Source organism: Alnus glutinosa, chromosome 9 (genome assembly GCF_958979055.1).
Source record: "Alnus glutinosa chromosome 9, dhAlnGlut1.1, whole genome shotgun sequence".
NCBI classification, from domain to species: domain Eukaryota; kingdom Viridiplantae; phylum Streptophyta; class Magnoliopsida; order Fagales; family Betulaceae; genus Alnus; species Alnus glutinosa.
Window position 1 is genome coordinate 2,613,910 of NC_084894.1, and position 22,696 is coordinate 2,636,605.

The 22,696-nt window shown below is 37.0% G+C and overlaps 1 protein-coding gene, 1 long non-coding RNA gene and 1 pseudogene across 2 annotated transcripts; 1 reads left to right on the forward strand and 2 right to left on the reverse strand.

The window, feature by feature from the left end:
* Positions 1-5: 5 nt before the first annotated feature.
* On the forward strand, positions 6-617 carry LOC133877996 (uncharacterized). Its single transcript, XR_009901810.1, has 4 exons — positions 6-41; positions 132-181; positions 302-375; positions 474-617. It is a non-coding gene; the product is annotated as an uncharacterized LOC133877996 (long non-coding RNA).
* A 19-nt stretch (positions 618-636) lies between these two features.
* Positions 637-2,826, reverse strand: LOC133877677 (receptor-like protein 2; annotated as a pseudogene).
* Positions 2,827-7,135: 4,309 nt separating this feature from the next.
* On the reverse strand, positions 7,136-9,354 carry LOC133877994 (receptor-like protein 3). The gene has a single exon (XM_062316472.1). It carries the CDS (start codon positions 9,344-9,346, stop codon positions 7,160-7,162), a length of 2,187 nt encoding a protein of 728 aa, XP_062172456.1. The 5' UTR covers positions 9,347-9,354; the 3' UTR covers positions 7,136-7,159.
* Positions 9,355-22,696: the final 13,342 nt, after the last annotated feature.

The following is a 22,696-nucleotide window of genomic DNA, read 5'->3' on the forward strand; positions in this document are numbered from 1 at the left end:
AGATTTACCATCTGGATACAAATCGGATATATGGTCATTAGGTTATAAATATCTGCCGACATTATTAACTAGTCATGTCTAGCAACCCAGTGGTATTACAACTCCAGAAGTAACATTTGCTACTGTGACAGGTTGCTGCATGTTTGAAATAGCTGCACATCAACCTGCATTTAGAGCTCCTGTAAGTGTTGGCTTGACCTATAACTATCACATTTTTTTACACGATCGAGTTGAGTGTTGAACTATATATTTCAATTCCTGGCTAACAGTAAATCAGATTATTGACAAATTAATGTAACAGGATTTGGCAGGACTTGTTAACAAAATAAACCGATCATACATGTCACCACTTCCAATTGTGTACTCTTCTGCATTGTAAGTGAATGTTATGATTTTTTCTGTAAGGAAGTCTACGAAGGCAAATATACAGGAAGGAATTATACAACTAAGATTGGATGTAATTTGGAATGCAGGAAACAATTAATCAAGAGCATGTTAAGAAAGAACCCAGACAACTGACCAACAGTGAGTTCAAATGACCAAACTCTGTCATATCTTTCTGAAAGCAATGATTTGTTGTCCTGAAACTTTCGCCACATTTTAGGCTGCAGAGCTGTTAAGGCATCCCCATTTACAACCCTGCGACTGATATGCAATTTTAAAGAAGAGGATTATACATCTATCTTTTATGCTGCCCAGAAATTCAAAATATGCAACTCTCCACTTATAGCTAAAAAGTAATGGACCACAAACTCCCCAAAAGCCTGTAATGAAGCCAAGAACCACAACAACATGAAACCATGGGATTCTATGCCCATTGTTGTCATCATGAAAGTCGTTGTTGTTGCTAACAATATGGGCACACTCATGTGGAAGTGGCGGGCCACAAAGTCCAGGGTTGTTCTCATATGCTAAGGCAATAAAGCTCTGAAGTTGAGTTCCTAATGGTATTGGTCCATGCAAATTGTTGTTTGCAACATTAAACTTAGACAAGAAACTTAGACTACTCAATGATAAAGGTATTTGGCCAAACAACCAATTTGCAGAGAGGTCTAATGCTTCCAAGTTTGTGAGCTCAGACATTTGTTTGGGGATGCTGCCTGAGAAATTGTTATGACTAAGATCCAAAGCATGAAGCATCTTCAAATGACCGATCTCAATGGGGGTATTGCCACTAAGATTGTTTCTTCCAACAAGTATTGATGGTCGCATGTTTGAAAGAAAATTGTATTGGTGTGTATTTGATACACATGATGTGTTTTTTTCTAAAATTGGTAAATCCAAATAACCGTTGTTTACTAGAGCCTTTGATGACACTAATGCTGGCAATGCACAAAGTTCCTTTGGAAATTCACCTGAAATGAGGTTATTAGATAAGTCTAAATGAAAGAGCTTTGGAAGAGTCGACAACCAACCAGGAATTGAACCTGTGATATGATTGGAGCTTAGATCCAAAAGTTCTAGCTTCTTAAGCTTTGATAGCCATATAGGAAACTGACCAGTTAGTTGGCATCGACAAACACTAAAAATTCGGAGATTTTCAAATCCATCAAAACCTAAAACATTGTCATCACCTGGCACTACCTCATGTGGAAAATTTCCTCCAAGGAAGACAATGCTAAGCGTTTGGCAACGCATCAAAATCTTGATTGTGCCTGTGATATTGGTTAGCTTATTGTAAGAAAGTGAAAGGAAAGATAAGAATTTCAATTGAAGCACCTCGGAGAGGATTTGTCCCTCTAGTCGGTTTCCAGCTAGTCGAATTGCAATCAAGGACTTGCATGAGTAAAGGTATACTGGCAAGTTACTGGAGAAGTTATTAAACCCCAAGTCAATCATAGTAAGTTGATGAAGACTCGAGAAATTAAAGATAGAAATGTCTCCTTCAAGAAAATTGAACCGTAAAATCAATTTAGTGAGATTTGTACAATTCACCAAAGATGAGGGCAAAGAACCTGTTAAGGAGTTTGTATGAAGGATTAAGTACTTTAACTTAGAGAGCTTTCCAATGTTCATAGGAAGCATGCCGCTCAAGTTATTGCCAGATAACTCAAGGTTGCAGAGTTTAGCAAGGTTCATAATGTCACTACTAATGAAACCTGAAATATTATTGAAAGGTAGGGAGATTTCTTGTAACCTTGTCGCATTGTATATATCATAAGGGAGGAGTCCCGAGAGAGAATTGAAACCTGCCCGAAAAACTTTTAGTTTGGAACATGCCCCTAATCCATTGGGAATATGGCCACTGTGATGATTACGGGAGAAATCGAGGAGCCTAACCAAGGAAGAATTGCTACAAGGAAATGAAGGAATGGGGCCCATGAAACTATTGTTGCTAACATTGAGCTCGGTCAACTGCCATGCTCTTTGAAAGAAAGAAGATTGGATTGTCTCGCTGAATTGATTGCTAGATATGTCAAAAATTTGAATGGAGGCAGGCCAAGCAGATATATCTCCAAATAGACGGTTGTAGCTCAAATCAAGGAGCTTGAGTTGATTCAAGGACGAAAGCAATCCTTTAGGGAGAGGACCCGAAAGTGAATTGTGGGAGAGATTGAGGTGTGAGAGTTGTATGAGGTTTCCAAGAGAGGGAGATAGACTCCCACTAAGGCCTCTAGAAGGTAACCAAATACGGGTGACTTGATGTTTATGATCACAAGAAATGCCTTCCCAGTGGCAACAATCAATGGAAGACTAATTTAGTGGAGAAGAAGACGTATTGGTGAAGGCCAAGGACAAGAGAGAGTCGCAGTCTATTTGGTTGCAGGCATGATTCTTGGAGAAAATACAAAAGAGAAACAAGGTGAAGAGGAGATGATATGGCATGGTTCTTGTTTGATATGCCAAACTAGAAGAAAAAAGGTAATGAACTAGTCTTTAATGTACACCTTGTATATATAGCACAGTACACGTCAAGTTTGCCCAAATTGCAAGTTTGGTGGGAAAATAATTTCATGGAAAAGTAACGCTAACTCCATTTGTTTAAAGTTGGAAAGTCGTACATGCTTTCAAACCATGTTGTCTTGAACATTGAACCCTCCCCCATACCCATTTGCGCTAATATGCTTAGTGCGTCCAAAGGATTTTCTATGTCATTGTTGGAAGTGACTAAACAGCTTTAATGCGCTACTGTATATAAAACCAAACTTTCTGCCCTCCTTTTTATTTATCATCTTATTTGCATTGTCTCTCCTATTATTTTAAAATTTTCAGTGTTTCTCCTAATTTACTATTGAAGTTGTATTCTCTTCTTTCCGCGCCAAAAATAACACAATACCTTTTTTTAAGCTTTTGCTTTTTTCATTTTTTTTAAAAAGCTTGTCCTTTTTTTTTTTTTTTTTTTTTTTTGGTTTTCTAATTTTTTTTTATGCAAAATATTTTTGTAGAAATTTTAGTTAAAAAGAATGTGTCTCTTTCAACTTTATCCTTGTGTTAATTTTCTTTAAAATAAAAATTAATAAAATCCTTGTGTTAATTTTGTGTTTGTGATGTTTGTGTGTTTTATGGTTCAATAGTTTTATTTTAACTACAAAAATTTGGCTGTTTAGCGTCGTTTGAAAATGACATGAACAGTAGAATTAGCAACGACTAAGAAATTTTTTTTGAAGTACAAAGAAGTAAAGACTTTGCTAGATGGCATAGCAACTGACTAATGCATACTTCATTTTCTTTTCTCAATCGAATTAGGAGGTTAGATGTTTGAGTTGAGCAGATATTATTGTGTTATGGAGAGAGTAGCTATCAAAGACTCAAACGCCTTCTATCAGTCGACTTCAAGGGAGCCATGGTTACAAGTGTATGATCAATGGGGAGGGCAATCAAGGGTGGAGCAAGCTTTTGTAAATTGGGAGGGGTCAAATTGAAAAAAAAAATAAAAATTGGAGAGGCCAAAACTAAAAAATAAAAAAATTTAAGGGGTAAAATTTTAATTTTAATTTTTTTTTTGGAAACACCTTGGGTCTTTGGGGCTAAGGTGGCTCCGCCCGAGGGCAATGCATGGCAAAAGGGTTGATTGTTATGTTAATGAGTCGGGACAGTAGTTTCATAGGAAAGATAAAGGTGGAAAAAGACGTGTGGAATATTATTATGTTCATGACTAGAATACTGCATCTGCATGCATGCATGTTGAGCTTTATCAAGGCACGCGGAAAGACAGTTGTGTTCTTTCTTTGGCCATTCTAACTAACGTAAAGATCGACATTCAATTATGTTAAAAGACATTTTGGAAATCGCTTGCACAATTTCTCTAACTAGCGAACTTGCTGCGAAGTACAAAAATCATTTTAGTCGTCCACTGACTTCCTTCGTGGCCCTGATCTGCGCTTTGATTGTTTATCATCCTTTTCTCACTTCATGACAGCAAGTAGAAAGCCACCGACAAGAGAAAAGATGTCCATGAAAATCTCGAGAGACTTTGAAAATGAACAAATAAGTTGTGGATTTTCACTGTGGACCAACGGTAAATGGCTTAACAAAGTAATCAAGCTTAATTAATTTTTCCTTCGATGGGGATCACATTGAACCCAAATTGAAAATATGAAAACTAACAAAGCCTTAAAAATTATTGAAATCGAAACTTGAGAAACCAAATTGATGATAGAGTCTAAAGCGACCAATATGCGAGAGGTTTTCAAGAGAGGGAGATATATTCCCACGGAGGCCTTTAGAAGGTAACTAAATGTTGTTACCGTGCCCAATAACGATGAATAATACAGAATCAAAAAGAGAGAGTAAGAGAAAATCGAGACACAAATTTACGTGTTTCGGCAATGTACTTACGTACACCAAAGAGTGGGGCTATATTTCACTACTCAATAATTTAGGGTAACAATATAACATACTTATATGAAAACTCTAATTGTACTAACGTATTTTGGAAAATCTTAAAATACTTTGAAGACATCGGGCACAATATGCATGTTTCTTGTTTGTATTTGTAAATGTCTTCGGCTGAATTACGGTGATACGGTCAACTGTATAAACACTCTTAATACTATTAAGACTTTTTGTGCGTGAACCAAACAAAGTGGTAGAAAAGAAGGGTCAGTGGCGGATCATGAACGGTACTACTCCTCTTTCTTGTCGTTGTCGCCTTGTCGGTGACAACGAGTGGAAGAGTAGGGTGTTTGTGATGAAAATGTATGGCCAGCAATTTTTAGACTCACAGCGGACTTAGATTGATCCTTGGCCTGGCGGTCTTGTGTGTAACTCCATCTTATTGGATGAACCACCGGTCGGTTTAAAATATCACCAATCCACGGAGGGCCCATTACGGCCTACAAGTCCCAATGGCCATTGGGCAATTAAATTATGTATGTTTCTTGTTTGTATTTGTAAATGTCTTCCGCTGAAGTACGGTGATGCGGTCAACTTTATGAACACTCTTAATACTTTTAAGACTTTTTGGGCGTGAACTAAGCATAGTCGTAGAAAAGAAGGGTCAGTGACGAATCATGAATGGTATTGCACCTCTTTCTTCTTGTTGTCGGTGACAACGAGTGGAAGAGTAGGGTGTTTGTGACAAAAATGTATGTCCAACAATTTTTAGACTAACGATGAGCTTAGATTGATCCTCGGCTTGGCGGTCTTGTGTGTAACTCCATCTTAATTATTGGATGAACCTCCAGCCGGTTCAACTTCCATAAACATCACTTTGACTTTATTTTCTTCAATCTTTTGTTGCTTCAGTTAAGACATTTATTTCTAAAATCAAGTTTTAGCCTATCCTTGTTCTAGTCTACTGTTGTTAATTGACTGTCTCTATTGTCTTTTTCTTCCTTTTTTTTTTTTTTTTTTTTTTTTTTTTTTTTTTTTTCCTTTTATATATAGATATATATATATATGTCGGCTACAACTTACTCCTATTATTTAAATCTGGCTGACAGAAAAATTTGACCGGGAAGTTTTGCCATATGGAGTGATTAGTGACTTAATTTTCGGAGTCTGATATCAACTTTGCATATATATATATATATATATATATATATATATATATATATATATATATATCCAAGTGTTATCACATGATGACATGATGCGATATCTTAAATTATGTCCCAAAGGATTTTCCATATTCGTGGTTGCCCAGAATTAATTTATCATTAAATATGTCAAATTTTACAATTAGTTGTTTAGACTCTCAATAATCAATCGGTTGTCAAATCATCTATGATTTAAGGGAAAAGCTACAAAAAAACCACTTATTACTTGTACACTTTATGCACACGAGAAGGTGGGTATGTATGAAGTGTATAAGGGATGTTTTTGTAACACCTCTCATGATTTAATATCCACGCCAACAATTTTTCCTCCACTATTGGCTATTTCAGCTATTGGGTTTACTTTTCAGTTTTCAGTCCCTTCTGGACTCCTCTTAGTAAACTATCCTTGTTCTGAAGTGCTTATGAGAAACTTGCTCCCAAGGCCTTCATTGCACCACCTCTTCTTCTATCGAAGTTTTTTGTAATGATATCTAATGATGAAGGAGTATATTAGGATAAAGAAGAGGAAGACGAAGGCGTGGAGTTTGGATGAGAAGATGATACGAAAAAGAGGAAGAAGAGTTTCATTGAGGAAACAAAGAACAGGGTTGAGATGAGAATTGAATTAGTTGAAGAGAAAGTTGAGAAAATCAATGAAGAGGATAAGCCAGAAACGTTGAATGTCCATCACTGATCGTTCCAAGTATTCAAATGTTCCGCAAAACAGAAAATTCTTAAAAAAAAGTTCAAGATCTCACACGTTACCAACTGACAACCAACCTTGCACTGTTGCTTGTATTACATATAGACTTGCTTGTACTGTTGCACAGAGAGAGAGAAGAAAAAAAAAAAAAAGATTTTGCACCTCCCATCTACCCTGTTTTTTGCTCTGTTTTATGTAAAACAAAATTGCAAAAAATGTATTTTGTTTCATAAGAATTTATTTACTTTATAATTATTTTTTTCAGTCTTAGTTGAACTTAATGAGTAATTCTACATGTATATTAAGTGTCCATAAAAAAATAGGGTGGCTTAATGTACATGTAGAATTACTTGAACTTAATATATATCCAACAAACAATGAGAACTAAATTATTCAAATGGAAACTTGAGAAACCAAATTGATGACAACCTTTAGAGGGACCAATATGTAACTGTAAAGGAAGAAGATTATACACTCATAACCTTCTGTGTAATCTGGCCAACAACACTACTAGTTTGACGTAGAACCTATCTTTTACATTGTCGAAAAATTGGAAATATGCAACTCTCCACTTATAGCTAAAAATTAAAGGACCACAAACGCCCCAAAATCCTGTAATGAAGCCGAGAACCACACAAATTGGAAACCATGGCAATCCAAGCCTATCTTCCTCATTTTGAATGTCCTTGCCTCCATTACTGCTAACAATATGGGCACACTCTAGAAGTGGGACACCACAAAGTCCAGGATTGCCCTCATATGCAGAGGCATCAAAGCTCTGGAGCTGAGTGCCTGATGGTATTGGTCCATGCAAATTGTTGTATGCAACATTAAAATGAGACAGGAAATGCAAACTAGTTAGTGATGCTGGTATTTCACCCGACAACCGATTTGCAGAGAGGTCCAATCTTTCCAGGTTTGTAAGCTCAGACATTTGGTATGGGATGCTGCTTGAAAAATTGTTATCACTAAGATCCAGTTCACGAAGCAACTTTAAACGATTGATCTCAATGGGGATGTTGCCACTAAGATTGTTGCTTCGAACTAATATTGACGGTCCCATGTACGAGAGAGTATTGTATTGGATACCTATTGCTGTAGTAAATAGTGGTAAATCCAAACAATTATTGTCAAATTGAGCCTTTGGTGACACTAATGCTGGCAATTCACAAAGCTCCTTTGGGAATTCACCTGAAATGAGGTTATCAGACAACTCTAAATACAAGAGCCTTGGAAGAGTCGACAACCAAACAGGAATTGAACCTGTGATACGATTGGAATTAAGTTCTAGGATTTCTAGCTTCTTAAGCTTAGATAGCCATATAGGTAGTTGACCACTCAGTTGGCACTCTCTAAAACTCAAAACTTGAACATTTTCAAATCCATAAGAACCCAAAACATTGTCATCACCTGGCATTGCCTCATGTAGAAAATTTTTTCCAAGGAGGACTATGGTGAGTGGCTTGCAACGCATCAAAGTCTTGATTGCATCTGTGATATTGATTAGCCTATTATTAGGAAGTGAAAGGAAGGATAAGAATTTCAATTGAACCACCTCAGGCGGGATTTGTCCCTTTAGTTGGTTTTCAGCTAGTCGAATTGCGATCAAGAACTTGCATGAGTAGAGGCTTAATGGCATGTTACCGGAGAACCCATTAAACCCCAAGTCAATTCGAGTAAGTTGATGAAGATGGGAGAAATTGAAGGAGGAGATGTCACCTTCAAAGAAATTGTACCGTAAAATCAGGTTTGTGAGATTTGTACAATTCACCAAAGATGGGGGCAAAGAACCTGTTAAGGAGTTTGTATGAAGGATTAAGTTCTTTAACTTGGAGAGCTTTCCAATATTCATGGGAAGCTTGCCACTCAATTTATTGCTAGATAACTCAAGGTTGGTGAGTTTAGCAAGGTTCATAATGTCACTACTAATGAATCCTGAAATATTATTGACAGGTAAGAAGATTTCTTCTAACCTTGTCGCATTGTATATATCAGGAGGGAGCAGTCCCGAGAGAGAATTAAAACCTGCCCGAAAAACCTTTAGTTTGGAACACGCGCCTAATCCACTGGGAATATGGCCACTATGATGATTACGGGAGAAATCGAGTAGCCTAACCAAGGAAGAATTGCTGCATGGAAACGAAGGAATGGGACCCGTGAAACTATTGTTGCTGACATTGAGCTCGGTCAACCTCCATGCTCTTTGAAGGAAAGAAGATTGGATTGTCTCGCTGAAGTGATTGCTAGATATATCAACAATTTGAATGGAGGCAGGCCAACCAGATATATCTCCAAATAGACGGTTGTAGCTCAAATCAATGACCTTGAGTTGATTCAAGGACGAAAACAATCCTGTAAAGAGAGGACCCGAAAGTGAATTGTGGGAAAGATTGAGGTGTGAGAGCTGTGTGAGGTTTCCAATAGAGAGAGATATACTTCCACCGATGCCTTTAGAAGGTAACCAAATATGGGTGACATGACGTTTATGATCACAAGAAATACCTTCCCACTGGCAACAATTAATGGAAGACCAATTTAGTGGAGGAGAAGACAACCAGTTGGAGGCTAAGGACGAGAGAGAGTCGCGGTCTATTTGGGTGCAGGCATGATTCGTGGAGAAAATACAAAAGAGAAACAAGGTGAAGAGGAGATGATATGGCATGGTTCTTGTTTGATATGCCAAACCAGAAGAAAAAAGGTTATGAGCTAGTCCTTAATGTACACCTTGTATATATAGCACAGTACACGTCAAGTTTGCCCAAATTGCAAGTTCGGTGGGAAAATAATTTCATGGAAAAGTAGCGCTAACTCCATATGTTTGAAGTTGGAAAGTCATACATGCTTCCAATTAAACCATGTTGTCTTGAACGTTGAACCCTCCCCCATACCCATTTGCGCTAATATGCTTAGCACGTCCAAAGGATTTTCTATGTCATTGTTGAAAGTGACTAAGCTTTAATGCGCTACTGTATATAAAACCAAACTTTCTGCCCTCCTTTTTATTTATCATCTTATTTGCATTGTCTCTCCTATTATTTTAAAATTTTCAGTATTTCTCCTAATTTACTATTGAAGTTGTATTCTCTTCTTTCCGCGCCAAAAATAACACAATACCTTTTTTTAAGCTTTTGCTTTTTTCATTTTTTTTAAAAAGCTTGTCCTTTTTTTTTTTTTTTTTTTTTTGGTTTTCTAATTTTTTTTTATGCAAAATATTTTTGTAGAAATTTTAGTTAAAAAGAATGTGTCTCTTTCAACTTTATCCTTGTGTTAATTTTCTTTAAAATAAAAATTAATAAAATCCTTGTGTTAATTTTGTGTTTGTGATGTTTGTGTGTTTTATGGTTCAATAGTTTTATTTTAACTACAAAAATTTGGCTGTTTAGCGTCGTTTGAAAATGACATGAACAGTAGAATTAGCAACGACTAAGAAATTTTTTTTGAAGTACAAAGAAGTAAAGACTTTGCTAGATGGCATAGCAACTGACTAATGCATACTTCATTTTCTTTTCTCAATCGAATTAGGAGGTTAGATGTTTGAGTTGAGCAGATATTATTGTGTTATGGAGAGAGTAGCTATCAAAGACTCAAACGCCTTCTATCAGTCGACTTCAAGGGAGCCATGGTTACAAGTGTATGATCAATGGGGAGGGCAATCAAGGGTGGAGCAAGCTTTTGTAAATTGGGAGGGGTCAAATTGAAAAAAAAAATAAAAATTGGAGAGGCCAAAACTAAAAAATAAAAAAATTTAAGGGGTAAAATTTTAATTTTAATTTTTTTTTTGGAAACACCTTGGGTCTTTGGGGCTAAGGTGGCTCCGCCCGAGGGCAATGCATGGCAAAAGGGTTGATTGTTATGTTAATGAGTCGGGACAGTAGTTTCATAGGAAAGATAAAGGTGGAAAAAGACGTGTGGAATATTATTATGTTCATGACTAGAATACTGCATCTGCATGCATGCATGTTGAGCTTTATCAAGGCACGCGGAAAGACAGTTGTGTTCTTTCTTTGGCCATTCTAACTAACGTAAAGATCGACATTCAATTATGTTAAAAGACATTTTGGAAATCGCTTGCACAATTTCTCTAACTAGCGAACTTGCTGCGAAGTACAAAAATCATTTTAGTCGTCCACTGACTTCCTTCGTGGCCCTGATCTGCGCTTTGATTGTTTATCATCCTTTTCTCACTTCATGACAGCAAGTAGAAAGCCACCGACAAGAGAAAAGATGTCCATGAAAATCTCGAGAGACTTTGAAAATGAACAAATAAGTTGTGGATTTTCACTGTGGACCAACGGTAAATGGCTTAACAAAGTAATCAAGCTTAATTAATTTTTCCTTCGATGGGGATCACATTGAACCCAAATTGAAAATATGAAAACTAACAAAGCCTTAAAAATTATTGAAATCGAAACTTGAGAAACCAAATTGATGATAGATTCTAAAGCGACCAATATGCGAGAGGTTTTCAAGAGAGGGAGATATATTCCCACGGAGGCCTTTAGAAGGTAACTAAATGTTGTTACCGTGCCCAATAACGATGAATAATACAGAATCAAAAAGAGAGAGTAAGAGAAAATCGAGACACAAATTTACGTGTTTCGGCAATGTACTTACGTACACCAAAGAGTGGGGCTATATTTCACTACTCAATAATTTAGGGTAACAATATAACATACTTATATGAAAACTCTAATTGTACTAACGTATTTTGGAAAACCCTAAAATACCTTGTACCTTACCACTGTTGCCCCACACTCGCACAACCTAGCTATTCGTCTCCAGGCCAACATAAACGAACGCTCCGTTCACTCCTCTCCGACAACTTGCCAACTATACTAATATTTCAATATTACTCTTCATGATGTCAGAGAGAATATTCGAGTGCACTAAGCGTTATTATTATGAATGTAAGTTGGCATTTGAGAAGGGTAGTTGTTCCATGCTAAAACAAATTTCTCATCCCTTATAGAATGATGGCGGTGACATTTGGCAAGCAAACATTTCATCTTCGAATCATTTCTTCGTTTATGTTCACAAATTCCTTCTCTTGTAACCGACTAGCCTTTCTTCTCGTTCATATCTCTAATCAGTTCCATCATATTCTTCCATTGAAGGAATAATCTTCTTGACTCTCTCCACTAAATTTGCTTAGAAGCTCTGAAAAACTTCCAAGTTTGATTAAAAAAGCCAAGTCGCATAACTGGCAAGATTCAAATTTGAAGTTGGAATCACCCTGCCATGCATGATATGAATAAAAGAATTCCAAAATCAAAACAAAAAATAAGGATTGCTTGGAAACCAAAGATGACTTAGAAAAGCAGGCAGTGAGTTCCAGGGCGGCTGGAGCCTTAGGCGGATTAGGCGACCGCCTAAGGCCCCCAATTTAATAAGGCCCCTAATTTAAAAATATTAATAGAGATTTATTTTAAAAATAAAAAATAAAAATTGAGGCCTTAAATATGATCAATACACTTAAATAAGGCCACAAATCTTGGTAAAAATAAAATTAAAAAAGACAATAATATAATGCAGGGCCCAATTTAATAAGGCCCCAATTAATGAAGATTTATTTTAAGAAAAAAAGTGCTTACAAAAAGACGAATCATCAAAACATTGTTTTCGGTAATGCCCCCAGTCAATGCCTTAAAATATGCTGCCCAGGGGCCTTCTCCCGTAAAAAAACTGCAGGTTAAAAAAAAAAAAATAAAAAAAATTCAGGCCTTAATTAATTACCAACTATTTGTGAGATATGAAAAGTCTAAATTAAAGGCCTTTAATTTTTTGTACGTCTAATTACCAACGACTTGTGACTTATGAGATATGGAAGTCTCTACATTAAAGGCCTTCAATTTCTTTGAATGTTGACGTTCAAAATAGAATTAATGAGATATGAAAGCTTCTCGTCTAATTACCAACGACTTGTGACTTATGAGATATGGAAAGTCTCTGCATTAAAGGCCTTCAATTTCTTTGAACGTTGACGTTCAAAATAGAATTAATGAGATATGAAAGCTTCTCGTCTAATTACCAACGACTTGTGACTTATGAGATATGGAAAGTCTCTGCATTAAAGGTCTTCAATTTCTTTGAACGTTGATGTTCAAAATAGAATTAATGAGATATGAAAGCTTCTCGTCTAATTACCAACGACTTGTGACTTATGAGATATGGAAAGTCTTTGCATTAAAGGTCTTCAATTTCTTTGAACGTTGATGTTCAAAATAGAATTAATGAGATATGAAAGCTTCTCGTCTAATTACCAACGACTTGTGACTTATGAGATATGGAAAGTCTCTGCATTAAAGGCCTTCAATTTCTTTGAACGTTGACGTTCAAAATAGAATTAATGAGATATGAAAGCTTCTAAATTGAAGGTCTTAATTACTCACATTAAAAATTGAAGGCTTTATGTTCAATGTTCAAAAAATTGAAGGTGTTAAGTCCAACGTTCAAGAATCAAAATAAAATGAAAAAATAAAAAATAAATGCTAAGAAGATGAAAAGTATCTAAATTTCCATTTTAAATCCTATTCTTTATAAGTTTTTTTTTTTTTTTTTTTTTTTTTTTTTTTTTTTTTTTTTTTTTTTTATCTCAATTTCCCTATTCAAGTCTTATTTGAATTTGAATTTCTCTCTTCTCAATTTTCATTATTTCCCAATAGCTTATCATTCAAGTCCTTAAAATCATTCCATATCTGATTAGTGATTAAAAAAAAAATTAATCACCAAAACTCAATTAATCAATTGCATTAATTTTTTTTATTCGGTTTTAGGAAACATTCTAACACTAATTTGCCTTTCCTTTGACAAATAAAGTTTTACCATTCTATTTTTTAAATTAATTAATATTTATTTTTTATTTTTCAAAATGTCTCATTTAAACTTTTCGCCTAAGGCCCCAAAATGTATCGAGCCGGCCCTAGTGACTTCATAGTACTCTCTGGTGTCGTTAGTAGATTGAGAGAGAGAGAGATAGAGAGAGAGAGAGAGAGTGAGAGTCTGATTTTGCTACAACCATCTCCCCTGTTTTTCTACTCTGTTTTGTACAGAAAAGTGCAGCAACGTATTTTGTGTCACAAGAACTGATTTGCTTTAGTTTTGCTAGCTGCCCTTGTGTGCTATGATTAATAGAATATCCTGCCAATGATTAATATAACTAAATTAGGTTCATCTTTTGGGATGACTTTCCAGTCCAATCTTCTTCCCTACAATCCTTGAGATTAATTTTTTTTCTTTCTTTCTTTTAATGATGGTGTTTTGAACTTGGTGCAAAAGATAACCTATTAATATGACTTGGAACTCTAGAGATAGAAATAAATCATGATGAAGTGAAAAATGGGTTGGCAAATGATCAAGAACCAAAGATTTGGAAGCCATAGAAAATGACCAATGAAAGTTTTTTTATTACGGCGATGCGTCAACTGTATAAAATATCATTACAGTTTGACGATATAAAATATTATTAGATTGTATTTTTACACGTGTTAGTTATTTTTCTGTTTCCTTAGTTATGTAGGTTAGTTGAGAGCTTACTCTGTTTTTACTTCTTTGTAATTCAGTATAAATACTAAAAACAGATAGTTGTAATCTTAGCTTGATCAATATAGAATTACTGAATATATGATTTCCACACTTTCTCTTTCGCACAGTTCATACTTCTATTCTTCATTGATCACTCAATATCAGAAATCCAATATGGTATCAGAGCAATTCTCAATTGTTTTCTGATTCTTGTTTTTCTTTTCACAATCAAAATTGTTTCTTTTCTATAATTCTCAATTGTCTCTCCTCTATTGAATTCTTCGATGGAAAACCGCGGTCTAGGTTCTTCTTCTCTGACAATGGATTGTTCGAATCCATTGTTCCTTCACAATGGTGACAATCCAGGAAATCCTTTGGTTTCTCAGTTGTTAACTGGCGAGAATTATTACACATGGAGTCGATCCATGCTGATGGCACTGACTGCGAAGAACAAAGTTCTCTTCATCAATGGAGGTTTGCCCAAATCTGATCCTGCCAGCCCAGAATATTTGCCATGGACGCGATGCAACAATATGGTACTTTCTTGGATTATTAATTCTGTTTCCAAAGAAATTTCTATTAGTATCATATGTGTTGATACCGCTGAGGCAATGTGGAATGATCTTAAAGATCGTTTTTCACAACAAAATGGTCCTAGAATTTTTCAAATTCAAAAGTCTATTTCAGACTTAAGACAAGAAAATTTATCAGTGAGTAGTTATTTCACTGTTTTAAAGGGGTTGTGGGATGAATTGATTCACTATAAACCCTTACCACCGTGCACATGTGGTACTATGAAAGTTCATAATGAATATCTGCAACAAGAGCATGTCATGCAATTCTTGATGGGCTTGAATGAGTCTTATGCCCATACTCGAGGTCAAATTTTGATGCTCAATCCTCTTCCACCAATCAACACAGTATTTTCTCTAGTTATTCAAGAAGAAAGGCAGAAAGAAGTTTATACTGCTATTGGTTCTAGTAACCATAATTCTGCTGCTTTGTTCACAAAATCTGTTGCTTCTGATGCTTCTGCAACGCCAAGAAATCGTCCTGTCAAGAATAATTCATTCCGCAAAGACCGTCCTGTTTGTAGTCATTGCGGGGTATCTGGTCACACCATGGAGAAGTGCTATAGATTGCATGGCTTTCCTCCTGGTTTCAAATTTAATAAAGGGAAAAATGCTGCTGAATCCTCTGCTAATCAAGTTTCAGATTTTTTTGAAACTTCCGGAAATCAAATCTCATCTTCACTGCCATTTACTCAAGAGCAATGTCAGAAACTCATGGCTCTCATCACACCTTCTTCTGAAGTCAGTTCTGCCAATCAACTTGTTGCCAACATGTCAGGTAACTCTTTTATGCCCAATACTGCTCCTAATTTTCTTCATTCTGTTTTCTCCTCCATAACTTCTTTCAAAAAGGCTTTAATATCAAATTCTTGTTCTTGGATCATAGATACAGGAGCTACAGATCATATGATTTGTTCTTTCTCATTGTTTACTACTGTTATTGCTTCTGTTTCCAAACTGGTTAAACTGCCAAATGGAAATTTTGTTCCAGTTACACATATTGGTACCGTGAGATTATCTTCTACACTCATTCTCACAAATGTTCTATATGTTCCATCTTTCTCTTTTAATCTCATATCTGTTAGCCAACTCACCAAGAATGTTTCCTGTTGTTTGTTGTTTTTTGCTAACACTTGTTATATACAGCATCTGCATCCTTGGAAGACGATTGGAGTGGGTAGAGAATCTGGAGGTCTTTTCCACTTACAGTGCACACCTGATTTTTCCATTCCTTGTCTTCCATCTACCACTCACAGCTTTTCTGTCACTACTTCAGTTCCCTCCAGTACATGGCATTGCCGGTTGGAACATCTTTCGGATGCTCGCATGAAACTCCTCAGTTTACAACATTCTCAAATATCTTTTCAGTCAAATAAATGTTGTAATGTTTGCCCTTTGGCAAAACAACATAGAGTAGCTTTTCCCATTAGTCATTCCATTTCTGCTAATCCTTTTGATTTAGTACATTGTGACATTTGGGGTCCATATTCTACTGCATCTCTTACAGGTGCAAAGTACTTTCTCACAATTGTAGATGATTGTACTTGTTATACTTGGGTCCATTTAATGAATAATAAAGCTCAAGTTCGTTCTCTTTTGCGTTCATTTTTTCAATTGGTTGTTACTCAATTTCAATGTAAGATTAAGTGCATTCGTAGTGATAATGGTGTGGAATTTCAAATGACAGAATTTTTTCAATCTCAAGGAGTTATCCATCAATTGAGTTGTGTTGAAACACCTCAACAAAATTTTGTTGTTGAAAGGAAGCATCAACATCTTTTGAATGTTGCTAGATCTTTACGTTTTCAAGCTCATTTACCTCTAATTTTTTGGGGTGAATGTGTACTCACTGCTGCCTATATAATCAACCGTATTCCCACCCCTATTTTGTCCAACATTTCTCCTTTTGAGAAGCTTTTTCATACCCCTCCTTCTTTTTCTCATTTTCGAGTTTTTGGATGTCTTTGTTTTGTTTCTACCTTAGCTCATCATCGTACTAAATTTGCTCCTCGTGCCAAGTCTTGTATTTTTATTGGTTATCCTTTTGGCATCAAAGGTTATAAGGTTTTTGATATTCAAACCAACTCAATTATTGTTTCCCGTGATGTTATCTTTCATGAATCCGTTTTTCCTTACAAGACATCTCATTTTCCTCCTTCTGATGATTTTGTTTCCTCATCTGTTTTGCCTATTTCAGTTCCTGCTGATGATTTTGGTTTTCCTAATAATTCAGTTTCTCCTCATACCAATCATATTTCAGATTCTGTTCCTATTTCTCTCACTGATAATGTTTCAGATTCTATTGATAATGTGATTTCTTCCAATTCCAATGATACTTCTCTTGCTGTTCCTATTCGCCAGTCTTCTCGAATTAGACAGAAACCCAATTACTTACATGATTATCACTGTCAACTGGTGACTTCTTCCTCTACTTCACTGCAGCCATCTTCCAATCTTGCAGATCAGTCTATACAAGGTACATCTCATGCTCTTTCTTCTGTTTTATCATATGACCGATTGTCTCCATCTCATAAACATTTTGCTCTCTCCATTTCTACTTCTTTTGAACCTCAATTTTTTCACCAAGCTGTCAAACATGCTTGTTGGCGTGAAGCTATGCAGTCTGAGATAGATGCCTTAGAATCCAATCATACTTGGACTCTTACTCATCTTCCTTCCGGAAAAACACCCATTGGTTGTAAATGGGTGTATAAGATCAAACATCGAGCTGATGGTTCTGTTGAAAGGTATAAAGCCCGTTTAGTAGCTAAGGGTTTTACTCAATGCGAAGGTTTGGATTATTTTGAAACCTTTTCTCCTGTTGCCAAGATGACAACTGTTCGATGTCTTCTTGCCTTAGCTGCTGTTCACAACTGGAAGCTTCACCAACTTGATGTGAATAATGCATTCTTGCATGGAGACTTGGATGAAGATGTCTTTATGCAATTACCTCTTGGATTTGCTAGTAAGGGGGAGACTCGGGTATGCAAACTCAACAAGTCTCTTTATGGTTTAAAACAGGCATCGAGACAATGGTTTTCTAAATTTTCAAATACCCTACTTCTTCATGGCTTTACTCAGTCCAAGGCCGACTATTCATTGTTCACTAAAACCATTGGTTCTTCTTTCATTGCCTTATTAGTCTATGTCGATGACATAGTTTTGGCCAGCAATGATTCCAAGATTATTGATGAGCTTATTGTGTTCCTAAACACTCAGTTCAAGCTTAAGGCCTTAGGTCCTCTCAAATTCTTTCTTGGTCTTGAGGTAGCCCGCAGCAGCAAAGGCATTGCAATTTGTCAACGCAAATTTGCACTTGAAATTCTCAATGATGCAGGTCAATTGGCAGCTAACCTGCTAAGTTTCCTATGGAACCAAATGTTCATTTTTCTGCTACTGAGGGTGCTTTACTTGAGGATCCTACTGTTTACAGAAGGTTAATTGGTAGACTATTATTCCTTACTACAACTCGGCCAGATTTGACGTACTCTGTACACACTCTCAGTCAATTTATGCAGTCTCCTAGGCAGCCTCATATGCAAGCTGCTCTTCGGGTCCTTAGATACATCAAATCTGCTCCTGGCCAGGGATTATTTTTTCCTTCTTCTTCATCTTGTCATCTTAAAGCCTTTTGTGACTCTGATTGGGCTGCTTGCCCGGATACTAGAAGATCAATTACTGGTTTTTGTGTGTTTCTTAGTTCCTCTTTGATCTCATGGAAGTCTAAAAAGCAACACACGGTCTCAAGATCTTCAACTGAGGCTGAGTACCGTTCAATGGCTGCTGTCACTTGTGAACTCACATGGCTCTTCCAGCTACTCACGGATCTTCATGTCATTCATTCTTCCGCTGCTCTTCTTTTTTGTGACAGTAAGGCTGCTCTTCACATTGCAGCCAACCCTGTCTACCACTAACGCACAAAGCATATAGAGATCGATTGCCATATTGTGCGTGAGAAGATTCAACAAGGCTTAATCCGGACTTTGCATGTTTCCTCTGCAAACCAGCTTGCTGACATTTTTACAAAGTCTCTTGGTTCTGTTCTTTTCCATTCTTTATTATTCAAGATGAACGTTATGGATATACATTGTCCATCTTGAGGGGGAGTATTAGATTGTATTTTTACACGTGTTAGTTATTTTTCTGTTTCCTTAGTTATGTAGGTTAGTTGAGAGCTTACTCTGTTTTTACTTCTTTGTAATTCAGTATAAATACTAAAAACAGATAGTTGTAATCTTAGCTTGATCAATACAGAATTACTGAATATATGATTTCCACACTTTCTCTTTCGCACAGTTCATACTTCTATTCTTCATTGATCACTCAATATCAGAAATCCAATAAATATCACCAATCCATTGAGGGCCCATTACGGCCTACCAGGCCCGAATGACATCGGGCACAATATGCGTGTTTCTTGTTTGTATTTGTAAATGTTTTCGGCTGAATTACGGTGATACGGTCAACAGTATGAACACTCTTAATACTATTAAGACTTTTTGCGTGTGAACCAAACAAAATGGTAGAAAAGAAGGGTCAGTGTAGTACTCCTCTTTCTTGTCGTTGTCATCGAGTAGGGTGTTTGTGATGGGACAAAAATGTATGACCAACAATTTTTAGACTGACGATGGGCTTAAATTTATCCTCGGCTTGGCGGTCTTGTGTGTAACTCCATCTTATTGGATGAACCACCAGCCGGTTTAAAATATCACCAATCCACGGAGGGCCCATTACGGCCTACAAGTCCCAATGGCCATTGGGCAAATTATGTATGTTTCTTGTTTGTATTTGTAAATGTCTTCGGCTGAAGTACGGTGATGCGGTCAACTTTATGAACACTCTTAATACTTTTAAGACTTTTTGGGCGTGCACCAAACATAGTGGTAGAAAAGAAGGGTCAGTGATGAATCATGAATGTTATTGCTCCTCTTTCTTCTTCTTGTCGGTGACAACAATGTTTATCTCACATTACATTTACAGGTGATTTCGGACTTTGATATTAAAGTAGCAGTACAATGATAATTACTGCAATCTTTGATACTTGTCTGACAGGAGATCAAAATAAAAAGTAGAAATGATTTAGCCAAAACAGATCAAGGCTTTGACCTACTCCTTTCTCTCATTTGAGAGCTTACACCAAGATAGATCATGGATATTGAAAATTCCAGATTTAGACCCCAAGTTGTTAAACACACAATTACCAAGTCAATTATTAAGCTAATTTCTACAGTGATCAAAACCAAAATCTAAGAAAGCAGTAAAACAATCAACACAAAGATTTATAACAAAGAGAACTTTCTGAATAACTCTGTTATAGATTATTCTACTTACAAAACCTTTGTAACTCTAAAGACCCAATCTTATAACCCCGGTAAAAGGAACAGTTGTCAAATGTGGAAAAGCACCACATTCCAGAGATTCTTTGAGAGGTGTTTTCGGCTATATTAAGCACACCTTGTCATTGTCTTTACTAATGATTCTCTTCATACCCTAAGAGCTGTTTTCAATAGTTAATTTTTCCTACAATTAAAGTTCTTGGTGAAATCTGACTGCTCATATTAACACATTTATTGTAATCCATACACAATGTAGGTTGTTGGCACTCCCATCTACAATGTGCCCAGAGCTTCTGGCTGATTTACTGTTACGTGCCCGGGATTTGGAATGTGTATTGGGCTGTTGAACAGGGAAGGCAGCAGGATCCGATCTCCTTGGCTTGCCTATGGTTGCAGTAGAACGTGATAGTGCTAGGTAATTCGAGGAACCTAGAGACCTCCCAAACAACTCAAGAGTTGAAATTGATATTAATTGATACCTCTTTATTCATCAGCTTCTCCTCTTTATAGAGTTTACAAGATAAGGCTGACTAAGTAGATAAATCACATTAGACTTCTACTAGAAAAGATTAATAAACTTCTATCTCTACTTCTACTAGGACTCTACTACGAGAACACTGCATCTCTTTGAGACCTAGTACAACTTAACTACTTGAGGATATATCCTCTTATTAACACCTCTATCTTATCTAACTACTCCCCGCTGTTCTTGATAGTCTTGGTCTCTAATTCTTCTCCTGCACGTATCATTCCTCCCCCCTTAAAATTGCCCTTGTCCTCAAGGGAGAATGTTGGGAAACGAAGCATAAATTCTGGTAGGAGCTCCCACGTAGCATCAGCAGGAGAACGATTCACCCAATGCACCAAAACTTTAGACCTTCCTTGCTGAACCCGTTGTTCCAACACAGCTTGTGGAAGTAGAGCTGTTTCATCATCTCTTGGCATGGGCAGAGCAACAGATACAGGCACTCCATCTCCTACCCATTTCTTCAATAAAGATACATGAAAGACATTGTGAATACGGGACCCAGGAGGTAGTTCCAATTTATAAGCCACTGGTCCTATTTTTGCCACAATACGGTATGGCCCATAGAACTTAGGGGCGAGCTTCTGTGACACTCGTTTCACCATAGATTGTTGTCGATACCCTTGTAACTTTAAGTATACCCATTCTCCTGGAAGAAAGTGACGTTCTTGATGGCCCTTATCATAAACTTGTTTCATCCGGTTCTGTGCTAGTTGGAGTTGTTGCCTGACTTCGCGAATTACAACATCTCGGTCCAGCAACAAGTTCTCTACTGCAGCCACTCTCGCAGTACCGGCTACATAACATAAAAGAGTAGGTGGAGGCCTACCATAAACAACTTCAAATGGACTTTTTTTGTGGCAGAGTGAACACTTGTATTGTAACAAAACTCCACCCATGGCAGCCATGTAACCCACTTCTTTGGATTGGAACTAGTAAAACACCGCAAATACATCTCCAGTGTACGGTTTACCACCTCAGTTTGTCCGTCCGTTTGTGGATGATAGGAAGAACTAAAGTTAAATTTAGTCCCATTAAGCTGAAAAAGCTCACGCCAAAACAAACTAGTAAATGCCGGATCTCTGTCACACACAATTGATGTAGGCATGCCATGCAACCGGAAGATTTGCTCAAAAAATGTTTGAGCAATTTGAGTGGCTGTGTACGGATGTTTGATGGCTGTGAAATGCCCATACTTAGAAAGGCGATCCACTACAACAAAAATGGTGGTCTTTCCCAGCGACACGGGTAATCCATCTATGAAATCCATGGATAAATCTGACCAAATCTGAGCTGGGATGGGCAGAGGTTGTAACAGCCCTGCTGGTTGTGTGTGTTCAGCTTTGTGTCTTTGACAAACTTCACATTGCCGAATGTAATCTCTTAATTGTGACTTCATACCTTGCCAGTAGAATACCGCTCGAACTCGTTGTAGGCTCTTATGATACCCTTCATGCGTACTGTCATGTATTTCAGCAAGTATAGCTGCAATTAAGGGTGAGGTAGAAAGGATAAATATTCTATCCTTGAAGTAAATCAATCCAGCCCTGGCCCTCCAAGGTCCTACCGCCTCTCCTTTGTGGATTCGTTGTAATATCTCTTGCAATTGTGGTTCCTGCAGTACCTCTTCTTTAATTGGCTCCACCCAATGAGGGACCGGTTGCGATAAAGCCGCCAACCCACTTTCCATCTTTCTTGAGAGTGCATCAGCTACTGAGTTCTCACTCCCTTTCTTGTATTCTATCAAAAAATCATAGCCCACCAACTTTATCAACCATCGTTGTTGTGCCTCTGTTGTAATTGTTTGTTCCCAAAGATATTTGAGACTGCGGTGGTCAGTACGAACCACAAACTGTTGACCCAACAGGTAAGGTCGCCATTTTTGGACTGCAGCCACTAGTGCCAGCATCTCCTTTTCGTATGTTGATAGGTTCAAATTCCTGCCATGGAGAGCTTTACTGAAATATGCAATCGGCTGCTTTTCTTGCATTAGTACCGCGCCAATTCCCACACCTGAGGCATCACATTCAATGATAAATTTTTTTGAAAAATCAGGG